The 12,488-nt window shown below is 49.8% G+C and overlaps 4 protein-coding genes across 4 annotated transcripts; 1 reads left to right on the plus strand and 3 right to left on the minus strand.

The window, feature by feature from the left end:
- Positions 1 to 1,306: 1,306 nt before the first annotated feature.
- On the minus strand, positions 1,307 to 4,874 carry TGAM01_v200930 (hypothetical protein; the record flags this gene model as incomplete). The annotated part of the gene is made up of 2 exons (XM_018810373.2): positions 1,307 to 2,932; positions 2,988 to 4,874. The coding sequence occupies 2 exons, from the start codon at positions 4,872 to 4,874 to the stop codon at positions 1,307 to 1,309; spliced, it is 3,513 nt and encodes a 1,170-aa protein (XP_018656401.2).
- Positions 4,875 to 5,688: 814 nt separating this feature from the next.
- Positions 5,689 to 6,597, minus strand: TGAM01_v200931 (hypothetical protein; the record flags this gene model as incomplete). Its single annotated transcript, XM_018810372.1, has 1 exon — positions 5,689 to 6,597. The coding sequence occupies one exon, from the start codon at positions 6,595 to 6,597 to the stop codon at positions 5,689 to 5,691; it is 909 nt and encodes a 302-aa protein (XP_018656400.1).
- Positions 6,598 to 7,041: 444 nt separating this feature from the next.
- Positions 7,042 to 7,632, minus strand: TGAM01_v200932 (hypothetical protein; the record flags this gene model as incomplete). The annotated part of the gene is made up of 1 exon (XM_018810371.2): positions 7,042 to 7,632. The coding sequence occupies one exon, from the start codon at positions 7,630 to 7,632 to the stop codon at positions 7,042 to 7,044; it is 591 nt and encodes a 196-aa protein (XP_018656399.2).
- A 2,540-nt stretch (positions 7,633 to 10,172) lies between these two features.
- On the plus strand, positions 10,173 to 11,281 carry TGAM01_v200933 (hypothetical protein; the record flags this gene model as incomplete). The annotated part of the gene is made up of 2 exons (XM_018810370.1): positions 10,173 to 10,386; positions 10,452 to 11,281. The coding sequence occupies 2 exons, from the start codon at positions 10,173 to 10,175 to the stop codon at positions 11,279 to 11,281; spliced, it is 1,044 nt and encodes a 347-aa protein (XP_018656398.1).
- Positions 11,282 to 12,488: the final 1,207 nt, after the last annotated feature.

The raw sequence follows: 12,488 nt of genomic DNA on the forward strand, positions 1-12,488 counted from the left end.
TTAATCTATAACCGGCTCTACCACTTTGTAGTGGGCAAACAATTCTAGTCGCTATCATCACTACTATCGCCTCTTCTCCATTCGTTGTTGATGCTTTAGTCAATGCCCAACTATGATTGTCTTGCATGTCTCCTATATGTAGAAGATTATACATGCACTAATCTTACACCTACAACTATCTCTCTCCGTCCTCAAAAAACAATCCCTACCCTGAATACAATCTATGAATGACAACAAAGACATCCATCCACCAGAAGACATGATAAAATAAAATAAAAAGTACCCATCCCTTTATACTTCTTCCAAGCTCTTCTTCGGCCACAACAGCTGCACCTCCCTCCCCCTCCTCGTCCATCGCTTCCCAAGACACACCACTTTCCTCGCAAACAAAACCGGCAGTATCAACGGCCAAAACACCATAATCACCACCCACCACAGCACCACCATCCCCTTATCCCACCTCGTCCCCTCCGAGTCGAGATACCACTCCGGAACCCATCGCCCCAGCTTACCCCGCCCGTTGATGCACAGAATGCAAATGATCCCAAAGAGCATCCATCCAGCTATGGAGATTGGTATGAGTATTCGGACGATTGCGCGCGGATCGTACGGCGTGATTTTTGATGATAGTAGCCCATTCCGCTCGAGCACGTAGTGATTTGTGGCTAATTTGTTGACAGCTCTGTATCGTAGCGCAGTTCTTGAATCAAAGCTGGGCGTCGTGAGTTTTATAGTAGTAAGGGCCATTGCAGCGATGTGGTCGTAATCTCGGAGATGATATTCGGATGTTGATATTGGCAATCATTGATGTATTGTTGAGTGGAAGCAAATCAAAGGCTGCTTCCAGCTGACTATCGATTCATAAAAGCCCAGAATCTCCTCCTGGGCAATGCCTTCCTCGCCACAGCGCTTGAGCAACAAGTACATATCTCTAGGCTGAGCTCTGCGTTCAGAAGCGGCCATCAGGACAGTAGTCGCACTCGTCAAGCACTTTCCAATAGAATCAGAAATGCTTGACTCAATAAATGTGTCTGGATGGTGATATTAATACATTACAGATTATTATACATATTTGCAAGCTAATGCAAGCTCCTGCGGTATCTATGCTGCCAGTTCCAACCAATACTCCGAGTGTCGCTCTGCCTGCACACCCGATCCACCGAAAATAATAATGTACAGCTCTACCCTTCAACAGGGACGACCAAAAAAAATTAAGTAACAGAATATATATAGTACGTGGCCTTACCGTAAAATGAAACCAATAAGTTACAATTGAAGGGGGAAACAATCATCGCCCACTGCGAGTTTAGTCCACGTCAGAGTCATCTTCCCCGTTTTCAGCTCTCCACTCTTCCATCTCTTCAGCTGGGACTCGCCCTCGGAGCCATTTCATTGTGGCTGCAGTCCCCTTCTCCAGAATATTCCATTTGGGCACCTTGAATCGGTTTCCCGCCACTTCAAGCCGCTCGAGCCCGTCTTTTCCACCCAAGAGGCCGAGCCGGGGATCCAGATGTCCAATGTCATTGCTCGACACATCAACAACTTTGAGGCCCTTAACGGCAGCTGGATCAAGCTCTGTTAGTTGATTATTTGACGCGATAAGAACTTTTAAATTGGGAAAGCTCTGTTTAAGATCGAGAGGAAGTGCGCTCAGTCGATTGAGCGATACGTCAATCTTTTCCAGTATAGGTGCTTTAAGAAATGTTGTCAACGGACCTAGGCTGGTGATGGTATTCGAGCTCAAATTCAACTCTGTCAGAGCGGGCAAGCTCATATCTTCTGTCAGGTAGGCGTCGCCCGAAATTTTGTTGTGGCTCAGGGACAGAGACGTAAGAGTTTGCGAGAAGAACTGAAGGGATCCGGGGAACGCACTCAGCAGATTATGATGAAGCTGTGCCTGCCTTATCTGGTAACTCCTGGAGAGTTCGGCGCACATTTCCGGGCTCAATGAAGATGTCTCGGTGCGTGAACGGTCGAGGAGCCCGCCTGACTTGACCGGCCAAGCCTCTCTCACCAACGTCTGAGCTCGCGATCTAGCAGGTGAATGCGGCGCAGACGTTGGAGGTGTGGCAAAATCATCGTCACCTTCTGATCTGCTATCTGCATCGTCGGCATTGACTGTTGCCATATTATCCTGCTTCTTCTCAACGTCAAGTTGGCTTATCATGGTAGTGATGGGCCCCTGGCCGGCCGGCTCCTGGTACGGGGGAGGAGGTTCTAGTCTCGTCGATAAGGCCTCCTTGATATCCTCCGTCGAAGCTGAAGCGAATTTCTTGTCCCGTAGCGGGTTGCCACTGAGCCGAAGCAAAGTGAGGCTGTCCATGCGAGAAATCTCAGGCGGAACTACACGGATATCATTGCTAGAGAAGTCTGCCTGGCGTATCTTTTCGAGGCCTGTGAAGCTTAAAGGAATGCTGGAGATGTTGTTTGTGTCCGCCGCAAGGGTCAAAAGACTTGTCCATGTGGCCATATCTGGGAGCTCCTGCAGCCGGTTCATAGAGAGGGTAAGAGTATGGACAACAGGAAGGTTGATCGAGGTATCGGCAGGCACAAGTCGTGTCAGCCTATTTACCGAGACATCAAGAGTTTGAAGCGTCGGTAGAGAGCCAATAGGTTCGTCAATAAGAGTACCCGAAAGCTGGTTTTTCTTCAAATCAAGCTCCGTTAGTGGCAATTTCGATAGTCCCTCGAAAGGAAGCGACTCAAAGCTGTTTTCGCTCAAGTTGAGAATACGCAGCCGAGAAATGTCTTCAATGTTGGACGGCAAGGCAGAGAGCTTGTTTCCATGAATATCGAGAATTTCTAGCGCGCTCAAGCTAGTGAGGCATGAGCTCAATTGTCCGGTGAGGTGATTATTTGCAAGTTTGAGGTCTCGAACCGCCGTCATCTGCGCGATAATCTCAAGGCAGCCATTTTCCAGGCGATTTGACGACTAAAAAGTGTGAACAAATGATTCCAAAGAGTAACAGGGCCGTGGAGATACTCACCAGATTGAGAGTGGTTAACTGTAGGAAGCGGCGGAATCCCATTGGAATCGTTAGCAGCTGATTGCCATGCAAGTCGACTGTCTCGAGCCCCCCAAACATGTTACCACGGCCCTCCTCATCGTTCTCAAGCTCTTCAAGGCTAAGGTCTGGAAACATGGCGTCTTCCAACGTCTCTAGCTCATTATCCGCAGCGATAAGCCTAGTCAACTCCACGCTCTCTGCCCAGCTCCCACCAGCGCCAATAGACTCCATGTCGTACATTTTCATAACATCGCTTGGTATCTCCTTCAGCCCTAAAGCTGCAATGTTCAGCTTACCGCTTGTTCTTGCTGCTCCAATACGCTGTTTCAAAACTTTATCGCCAGCATCTTGGCCCTTGTTCAAATTGAAAGGATCTTCAAATGCTGCATCGTAATTGAAGCTACTACTTGAGGGAATCGCTACCCTTTCGTTAGGTGTCGATGATGCACCAGGCGCCTGATCCTGATCCTGAGTTTGCTTCATAGCCGCTCTCCGAGCTGCCTTTGCTTTGGCAATTTGATCTCGAAGCGCTGTTGATGATTTTTGGGCCGTCTGATTCGGCTCAACAGCATCTTCGTTCGTTGCTGGAGCAGCTGGGGCGATAGTACCGTCCCAAGCAGAGGCACCGCTTCCCGAATTCTCTCCGGCATCCAGTGCTGCTTTCTTGGCAAGCCCGCGGGCGGATGCTTTCGGCTTTAGTGGCCTGGACGCTGGCTTCTGAACCTTCTTCGTCGGTGTTTTACCTAGCTTGTCTGGGGTTGGGCTTCTGAACTCGGGCATAGAAGCAGATGGTTTTGAGGCTATTCCAGAAAGGCGGCTGGCTGGACGAGGTCTCTGTGCGCCGTTGGACGCGACGCCTGGAGTTCTATCAGGAGTACCCTGAATAACCGAAAGAGGTCGCTTGAAAAGATTGGCTGATGACTTTCTGGGATTTGAGAATCCTGAATCGTCTGCTCCGCCACTCGAACCTGGGCGTGACGCATGCCCTGCAGATCCACCAGAAGTATAGCTGGAGCTTGGCCTTGAGGCAGAGCTCTCGGCTCGCGACATGGGCCTGCCTGAGTCAAAGAATGAATTTGTTGACCCTTTTCTTAAAGCGGGGGAAGAAGGCAGATGCGAAAGAGTTTCAATAGTGCGATCAGAAAGCGAGGGTTTCGGCGCATTGATCTGGGGCATGTCTCTCCTCGGGGAAATAGCCGGGGACAAAGGTGAGAGAGCTCGAGGTGAGAGAGCTTGGGGTGAAAAGGCCCGGGGTGAAAGAGCCCGAGGTGAGAGAGCCTGAGGCGAGAAAGCCCGAGGCGAAAGAGCCGGCTCTCCATCGTCGACTTGGTGTGATAAGCTTGCAGAGTCATTCAAATATGAGGTGAGCAGGTCGTTGGATGCTTCTGTAGAATCTTCATCATCCCGCTCAAAACCAAGCTTGCTGGTCTCTGACGGCTCTGCCCAAGGCTTATACTGTGACGCTGGGGCGTTTGTAGTAGTGCTCCATCGTCGGGACTCAGATATGTTTCGTAAGGGCTTCGACACCGGGGCAGCAGGTCTCGGGGCAGGCGTGCGATTGGAGCTGGAACGGAGCGAAGAATTGGATGTCGAGTTTCGTAAAGATGGCTTTCGTTCGCTGATGTTGGCGCCGGGGCGTAGTTGACCACGGGAAGTAGAGGCTCGGAGCTTTGGGTTCTGGATATCCCTAGCACCAGTTGCGTCTCCCGCAAGACTATCGCGGGATGGCCTTGAACGAAGCGATGACGTGGAGCTGGCAGCCGGAGCCGGAGTTGGAGATGGTGCTGGCTGGACTACAGAGACTGGGCGAGGAAGCCGAGAGAGGCGGGGGATGCCGCTGGCTCGTCTCTGGGAGTTATCCATCATACATCAGTCGCTGGCTGGAACCCGTTTCGAAAGCTAGATCTGAGATGTGGCCTGTTGAACTGGGGTGAGTTTCGGGTGTCAATGGATTCGATCGGGCACGGGCGAGATGCGTCCCACGAGGGGCAGGGCCGCCTGAAGCTGTGTTTGATAATGTGATATTCGCTTAAAAGCGGTGCGTGTCGAGTTGGAATGTAGCGAGTGTAATCGTCAACAAATGACGGAATCGTTGAGCAAAGCGAGGATTGTCGAAAAAGGAGCGACCAATGCAAAAAATCCACAAAGCGCGACTGAAGAAGAGAAAAAGATCCCCAGAGCCACCAGCACCGTTTGTAAGAGATGACCCGCGTCGTCAAATAGAATTGCGGCTCTCATCCTGGTCAGGGGAGTGACAAGGAGCTACCTATCACGTGGGGTTAATTTACACAGCACCAGAAACAGGCACTACTGAGGCTAGTCTGCGGGAGACGAACAGCGCTAAACGGGCTTGTGGCTGCCCGAGACGTGCGAAGCTGCGGGAGCTACGAGTATCGTGACAGGTACTGCAGGTACCGGCCTCATTTACAGGCGCTCCACTGCTGTTGTTGTTGAGGGCAAGGGTGATGGAGATGGCAACTTCCGAAATGCACGTCACCTTGATGCTAGGGTGAGTCGCAGAGGACAAGGTGTTTCACAAGTGCTGGATAGACTGAGGAAGGCGATGTACTGCTATAACGAAGGCAAGTGTCTGCAGGTAGTCTGCCATTTGCTTCAACTTTGAGCTATCTAATACAAATAACTTTATTCAGATTCTTGCTTCACCGACTCAATAGAGAAGTTAGTCCAACCAGTCGTTGTCGATTTCGTAATCTCTATCAGAGCCCACAGAATCGGACAGCTCATACGAGGCATCACCATCCTCTTCTGAGTCCTCGTCCTCATCCACAGAAGAGGCTTGATCCGCCGCGTCACTTCCCTCTGCCTCATCTTCATCTTGAGTCAAGTCAATGATCACCGGTTGCGATTGAGTCATCGTTTCTTTCGAGGTCTTTGAGAGAGGGCGCTGCTTTGCGGCTCGCCTAGACACTGTCGTGGGCTTAATAGCTGCCGTTAGAGACCCACGCCATTTCTGAGCCACTCGTGCCACAGCCTTCTGAGACTGTCCCTTCTTGTCCTTCCGAACAGCGCTGCCTAACTTCATCACCGCCGGATCGCTGGCCCATTCGACCAAGACCCTCGAGACTTCGTCCCGGGTAGCGTCTCTCGCGGCATCTCGGTCTTTTGACGCCTTGGTGATTTTATCGTAGTCCGTATGGCGATGGCGAATATGCGCTTGAACTGCTAGATATGCCTTCCTGTCCAAGTCTAGTTTTCCCGTACGACCAACCCTGCCGCTTCGTTTTCGGAGGGCATGTCTCAAGATCTTGTTCAGATCCTCTTCCGGGATCTTTGCAAATAGTCTCTTGATGGTCGTTGCAAACGCATCCTCAGTTGCTGCATCCCGCCTCTCCACAGCACCGCGCCTTCTCTCTCGAGTTGCTTTCTCCTCTGAGAAGACTTGATGTAAAATCCACTTTGGTGCTCGTAATCCCTCTTGCTTGCCTTGATTCACCACCACATACAACGTCTTTTTAGCGTCCAGAGTTTTTCGGCGACAGAGCCCTGTCATGAATGGATTGCCTTTTCTGAGAAATCCGTAGCCCTTTGGCATTGGCGCCTCCGGAGAGACTGTTTGCTGGCGAGCCATTATCGAATAGTAGCAGCGGCTGGTTCAGATAGAGAGGATTCCGTACGGAAGGCTACGCGTGAGGGCGCATGAGAGGCGAGAAAGGTTGCTTCATTTATATGAAAGGTATGGCTGTGTCCATGGCGAACAAGGACGCAGACATTGTTTAAGCGATTCCTTGATCGAGATTCTGTTCATCGGGCGGGATGAAACATCTTGTAACGCTCTGATCACTGAAGAAAAACGAGCAAAGAATAAAAAACAAACAAACCAACGGAGAGCTTGCATGGACGCTAGTAACCCGCGCCGTCGGTAGAGCAGTTTAGCGCCTCGTCATCACCTAGCATTTAGGCCTAGCGGGCCCAAGCAGCGGTTTTCACTCCATGTGTACAATTCACTAGCACAAGGCAGACAGGTATCGAAGCAAAGCCCACGAATACAACGAACGTTGGTTCTTTTATGTTATTAGGCGGGGGATATTTCCACACTCTCGCTAGCGAAGCTGCCACTAAACACGTCTGGCTCGGCTTGCAGCTGGGCTTGCTCTATCATCTCAGGTGTAACATCATCTTTCTGCTTGTTCCACACCATATCCCAGCGGCCCTTGAGAGCAACAGATGCCTTTCCCGCAATTTTTGAAGCTATAAAATCTTTGAGGACGATGTCCGCTGTTTGGCTTGCACCTGGCTGTAGCTGGATGAGTGACTCAGGACTGGGCGGCCATTGTCTTTGAATCTGGAGCTTTGGCAAGTCAAGAGGCTCTGAGGCGCCGTCAGGCGTGATGGTGAGCAGGCCAATGGATGGGGCAGCGGTATCCAACGGCGAATTGTATACGAGAAAAGTGACCGTATGATCATTATCATTGACGACGGTGCTGGTGATGGTGATAGGAGACGTGCTGGTCTGCTTAATCTCCACGCGCAGACCAGCAACAGGGCTAGAGCTGTTGTCGCGGCTCTCCATTGAGTATGAGGGCGAGAAAAAGAAGGTAGCTAGCACGAGAGTAAGACTGATTCCAAGAACAGCGCGCACACTTGCAATGCGATTAAGGCTCATTAGAAGGGTGGCAATAAAAGGATATTTCAAGTACGGCGACGTAGATATTTCCCTTGCTTGCTAAGAAAGAAGTTGAGTTGTTGTTTTTCCAGCTCTGCAGAAGTCCTGTATTCATTAGTGTCCTGCTCCTCTTTGGAGGCGAGTGGGATGAGACTGATGACGTCGACGTCGGCAGCAGGCTCCTTCATTCATTCCCTCATGTGAGTTCTACTATCCCTAGCAATATGCGCACTGGTGGCCACATCCGCATTATTCTCGTCAAGTCGCCTTAGATACCCGCGCCTCTCTATCTGGACAAAAAAGGGCATCCCAAGTTCAATAAAGCGCCAAGCCTGCAAAGGGATCGCATGCGTGCAAGAGGGGTCAACCGTCGTAAAAAGATACGAGCATATGAATGCTGAAGATGGATGTATCGAGACTATTCATGTTGGGATGCTCAAGTTTTCGGACCGTCGCCTCCGCATAGTAGCTCTTAATGCTTGATAGCCGCGGGCTGCTCGCCAGCTTCTCCTTTAGGCAGCCGGTGGCACCATGCGAGGCACTTTTGTATCTCAATATCGGAATTGTGCTTCTAGTAGAACTAGTAAAACACCCAGGCACATTTATTAATAACCTTACGTTATGCTTGTCTCCGAGCTTATTCACACTCCTTGGGCCGTGACCTTTGTTAATTCACATTGATGATATAAGGGGACTAGCAGGATTTCTATGGCATGAGACCAAGTAATCATTGAACAGCTACAACGCTGTAACAGCGGAAAAAGTTGGGATGTTTTTTTCTTGGCTCTTGTTTGAACCCCCGTTCCGTTATGCCAAAATACATGTCGCTGTCGAACCTGAAGGGCGCAGAGATTGGAGGCATGCTTAACACATCACAATACAGTAAGTACTCATCGCCAAGAATGTAACCCTCAGACTATGGAGGACATATTGTTTAGCAATAATTGTTTCTATATAATACTTACGAGCGAGTGGATATCGATAGGTTTGGCTTCCTGAAGAACGAGCTTCCTCGTTGGGAACGTCTTCCGTCTAAGACTGCACACCTGCACTCCACGGTTATCTACCGTAGAAGCCCATGGCTTCGGTAACTGTGAAGCAGACAAGATAGGAAGGTCACAAAAATAACCAATTAAAGTGGAAGCAAGCTTTAACATCCGGCGAGCTAAATTTGAGTACGCGCAGCCCGATCGAGCCGAGTTGGGAAGATCTGCTGCGCCTATTGGGATTTCTTCACCGAAGCGATAGTATTCGGTAATTCGATAGACTATAGAATTTTTGATGTGTGTATGTATGCCAAGACGTAATTTGCCTAAAGGATTTTCCGAAACAAGTACACCCTCGGATTTTACTCGGCAGAAGTCGTTGGTCCCTCAGGAAGCCATCACTTGGACATATCTCGCCTGGAGACGTGCTCCTTCCCAGGGAGAAGCATATACTATATCTCTATATATTAGCCATCTTCAAGCCGGTTTTCTATGTAGCATTTGATACTATTTGACCAAAATTCGTATAGAATTTGTGGCATTTCTGGAGTATGAATAAACCCGTATTGTCAACATCACGATTTTGTTAGAGATGCCAAGAGCCAAGACACTAATGTCTGCGTATGCCTCTATGCGAGCATAATAGTCCACTCATACCTCCGTTTCCTTGAATTGCAAAGTACCCGGAGATTTTAGACATTTTTGGAAGCTGTTTAGGCCGGCACAGATTCGTTTCTACGCTTATCGCTTGGCATTGAGGGGGAAAGCTGGGTCTGTTGCCGAAGTCTACGGGATAGTGAGTCCGCATCTCGGAACCGGGCCAATGAATGCACCAGCCATTAGATAGAGCTGAATTGGCTGAACACTTACAAAGCGTTTATAATTAGCCGCTGATTTCCGTTATCTGAGCCTTGATAGGACAGCGGACACAGCGTTGAAGTTGAGAGAATCGAAGAGAGATATCTTTGTAATTTGACATCATATACATAGGGTAGTTCTATTTTCATGTTCCGAGTAGATTTATCATGTCTATTTGCGTTGTTCGTTTTGCAATGGCTATGTAAGCTACCAGATAGAAGAAGATGCACTATCCCCCATATGTCTTGCCAGTATGTAAGAGAAAGTAATCTGAGTAGAAGATAGACCAGGCATGCCTCTCCACCGACCTTTTGGCTTTTATCAACGGATACTGGTCCCAATACGGCAGTTGAATCGGATTGGTGTGTAGAAGTGCTCTATTTCCGGTCGATATCCTTGATACATCACTGCATGAATGCAAGAGAAAACGGCAACTAGAGGATGTGTAAGTGAGTCGAAACGCCAATACCATACTCTTGATTTCAACAGGGGAATTGACTAGAGTCCCATTGATGGGGTATGGTTGTAATTGAGAAGAACTTTTGTTTACACTGCCAACCATCATGATACTTCCTAGAAGTTAACATGCTATCGTATTTCAAGTATAAATAAGGCTATACGCCGTCCATTATTAGGTATCATACCACCACAATCATCTCAACAAGCATCACATTCAGTCGATTCCTCCTCTTCAAGATGAAGTTTGTCGCTGGTCTCATTGCCCTCGCCGCTTTGGCCTTAGCTGCCCCTGGCAAGGCACCAACCCCCCTGGACATCAAGCTCGAAAGTGCTGGCAACGCTGAGATCAAAGCTGTCATTACCAACACGGGCAAGAACAGTCTCAAGATCTTCAAGTCTGGCACCATCTTGGACAACAGTGCCGTAGAGAAGGTCACAATCACCTCCGGAGGTACCCTTTACCAGATAATGCCACTTACACATTGAAAAGTGCATAATTGCTAACGTGGCTTATAGAGCACACTGTTGCCTTTGACGGTATCCGCCAACGCATCTCTACTGAGAACCTGGCTGAAGATGCCTTCCAGAGCATCCCCGCCGGACAATCCATCGAAGTGACCTTTGACATTGCCGAAGCTCACGATCTCTCGCTTGGCGGAAAGTACGACATCCAGTCTGCCGGTGCTTTCTCCTTTGCCCAAGAGGGATCCACCCAACTCGTCGGTTCCGTGCCCTTTGAGACCAACAAGATCGAGGTTGATATTGATGGCGAGGCCGCCTCTGCCCGCCGCGTTGCCTTCCACCAGAAGCGCACCCGCATACAAAGCGACTGCAGCGGTAGCAAGCTCAGTGCTATCCAGACCGCCGTCCGCAACTGTGCTTCTGTCGCCCAGCTCGCCCAGCAAGCCGCTTCTTCTGGCTCCGCAGCCAAGCTCACAGAGTACTTCAAGTCCTCCACCTCCAGCGTGAGAAGCACCGTCTCGGGCGTCTTCAGCCGCGTTGCCTCTGAGTGCGGCTCAACCAGCGGCGGCAGCTCTTCTCTCTACTGCTCCGATGTGCTTGGCGGATGCAGCTCGGGAGTATTGGCTTACACGCTTCCCAGCAGCAGTCTCATGGCCTACTGCAACCTCTACTTCAGTGCTCTGCCATCTCTGTCCCGAACATGCCATGCGCAAGATCAGGCCAACACGGTCATCCATGAGTCAACGCATCTGTCGCAGGTCAAGGGCACTCAGGACTACGGTGGCTATGGATACAGCTTCATCCAGTCTCTTTCGGCTTCTCAGAACCTCAATCACGCCGATACTTATGCTCTTTACGCCAACGCCATTTATGTTGGATGCTAAGTGTAGCATTGAAGGAGAATGAGAAACAGGAGGAATAAAAATGCTTTAAATTGTATCTCAAGATTGAATAGCATGATTTGTATGAATGATGACTTGTTTGGAATGAGATGAATGATCAATAGTGTATACGTGCATGTACATGTACTGAGCGATTCCGAGTATTACAGGTAGCAGCTAAAAGGACCCAGGCATGATTGTAAAATCGAATAAGTGCCTCTATAAACTGGCTATACTTTCCATGTAAACACTCGCTCACAGTAAAGGCAGTAAAGTTTGTCTACATGCTGTTCTCATCGCCGTCTTCAATCTCCAGTCTGGTGGATTGAATGTAACCTGTGGGCGAGATTTTCATGCTGTCTCGGAACCCAATCTTACACTTACCGTCCTGCCCGTCAGAAAAAGAGAGGCACGTAAAGTATTGCGCCTTTCATGATTATGAAAATACGTACACAATTTGAAATCAAAAAGTCTAAAAACAAAGCCTTCTTCGTTTTTGATAGGGAGGGCTTGCCCCCAAAGTGGCCTGATATCACGGCTACCAACGCGCACAAGCCTCACCCAATCCGGCGACCGCAGCCCAACTAGGAGGCCCCCAGAGGTGAAATCGTGAATATGGCCAAGGCCTCGCAGCCCGAGTGGCCAAAAAGTCTCCTGCAGTGGGACGGCAACACGGCTGTGAGATCTTGGCTCCGGCCCAATGGGCTGCGGTCTCAGCCAAATGCCGTCTGCCGCGATGGGTTCGCCAAAGCGGCAGACGCAGGCTGTGCTGGGCGACACCGCTGCAGGGGAAGTGGAAAAGGGCATTTTATAGAGCATCATTGGTCACCGCAGGCGATACATGTCTAGCGGCTACCCCGTAGTATTCTGGCTGGGGCTATTGTGCAGCCTGTACGGAGTAGAGTGAATGCAGTCACAGGTGGTGATAGTTCAGGGTCGATGTCATTTTGTCGCCCAAACCCCATCCAGGCATCAAAAGCCACTGGTGCCCAAGCGGCAGACACGATGTGAGATTTTTTTTTCCCATGGCCCCTTGCATATCCAGGATAGCAAGCGCGCAGCAACCTTGCAGGCCCTCTTGCTGTGGGACTGTTTACTTGCGATTCTAATCTATTCTCGATGGCCTCTTGTCTAAACTGGTACAAGTGTTGCTTCTTCGTTTATGCAGGGTGGATGTTGAACCTGAACCTAGTCCGCGTATGGGGTGCTA

This window comes from Trichoderma gamsii (assembly GCF_001481775.2).
Source record: "Trichoderma gamsii strain T6085 chromosome Unknown Scaffold_2.2, whole genome shotgun sequence".
NCBI classification, from domain to species: domain Eukaryota; kingdom Fungi; phylum Ascomycota; class Sordariomycetes; order Hypocreales; family Hypocreaceae; genus Trichoderma; species Trichoderma gamsii.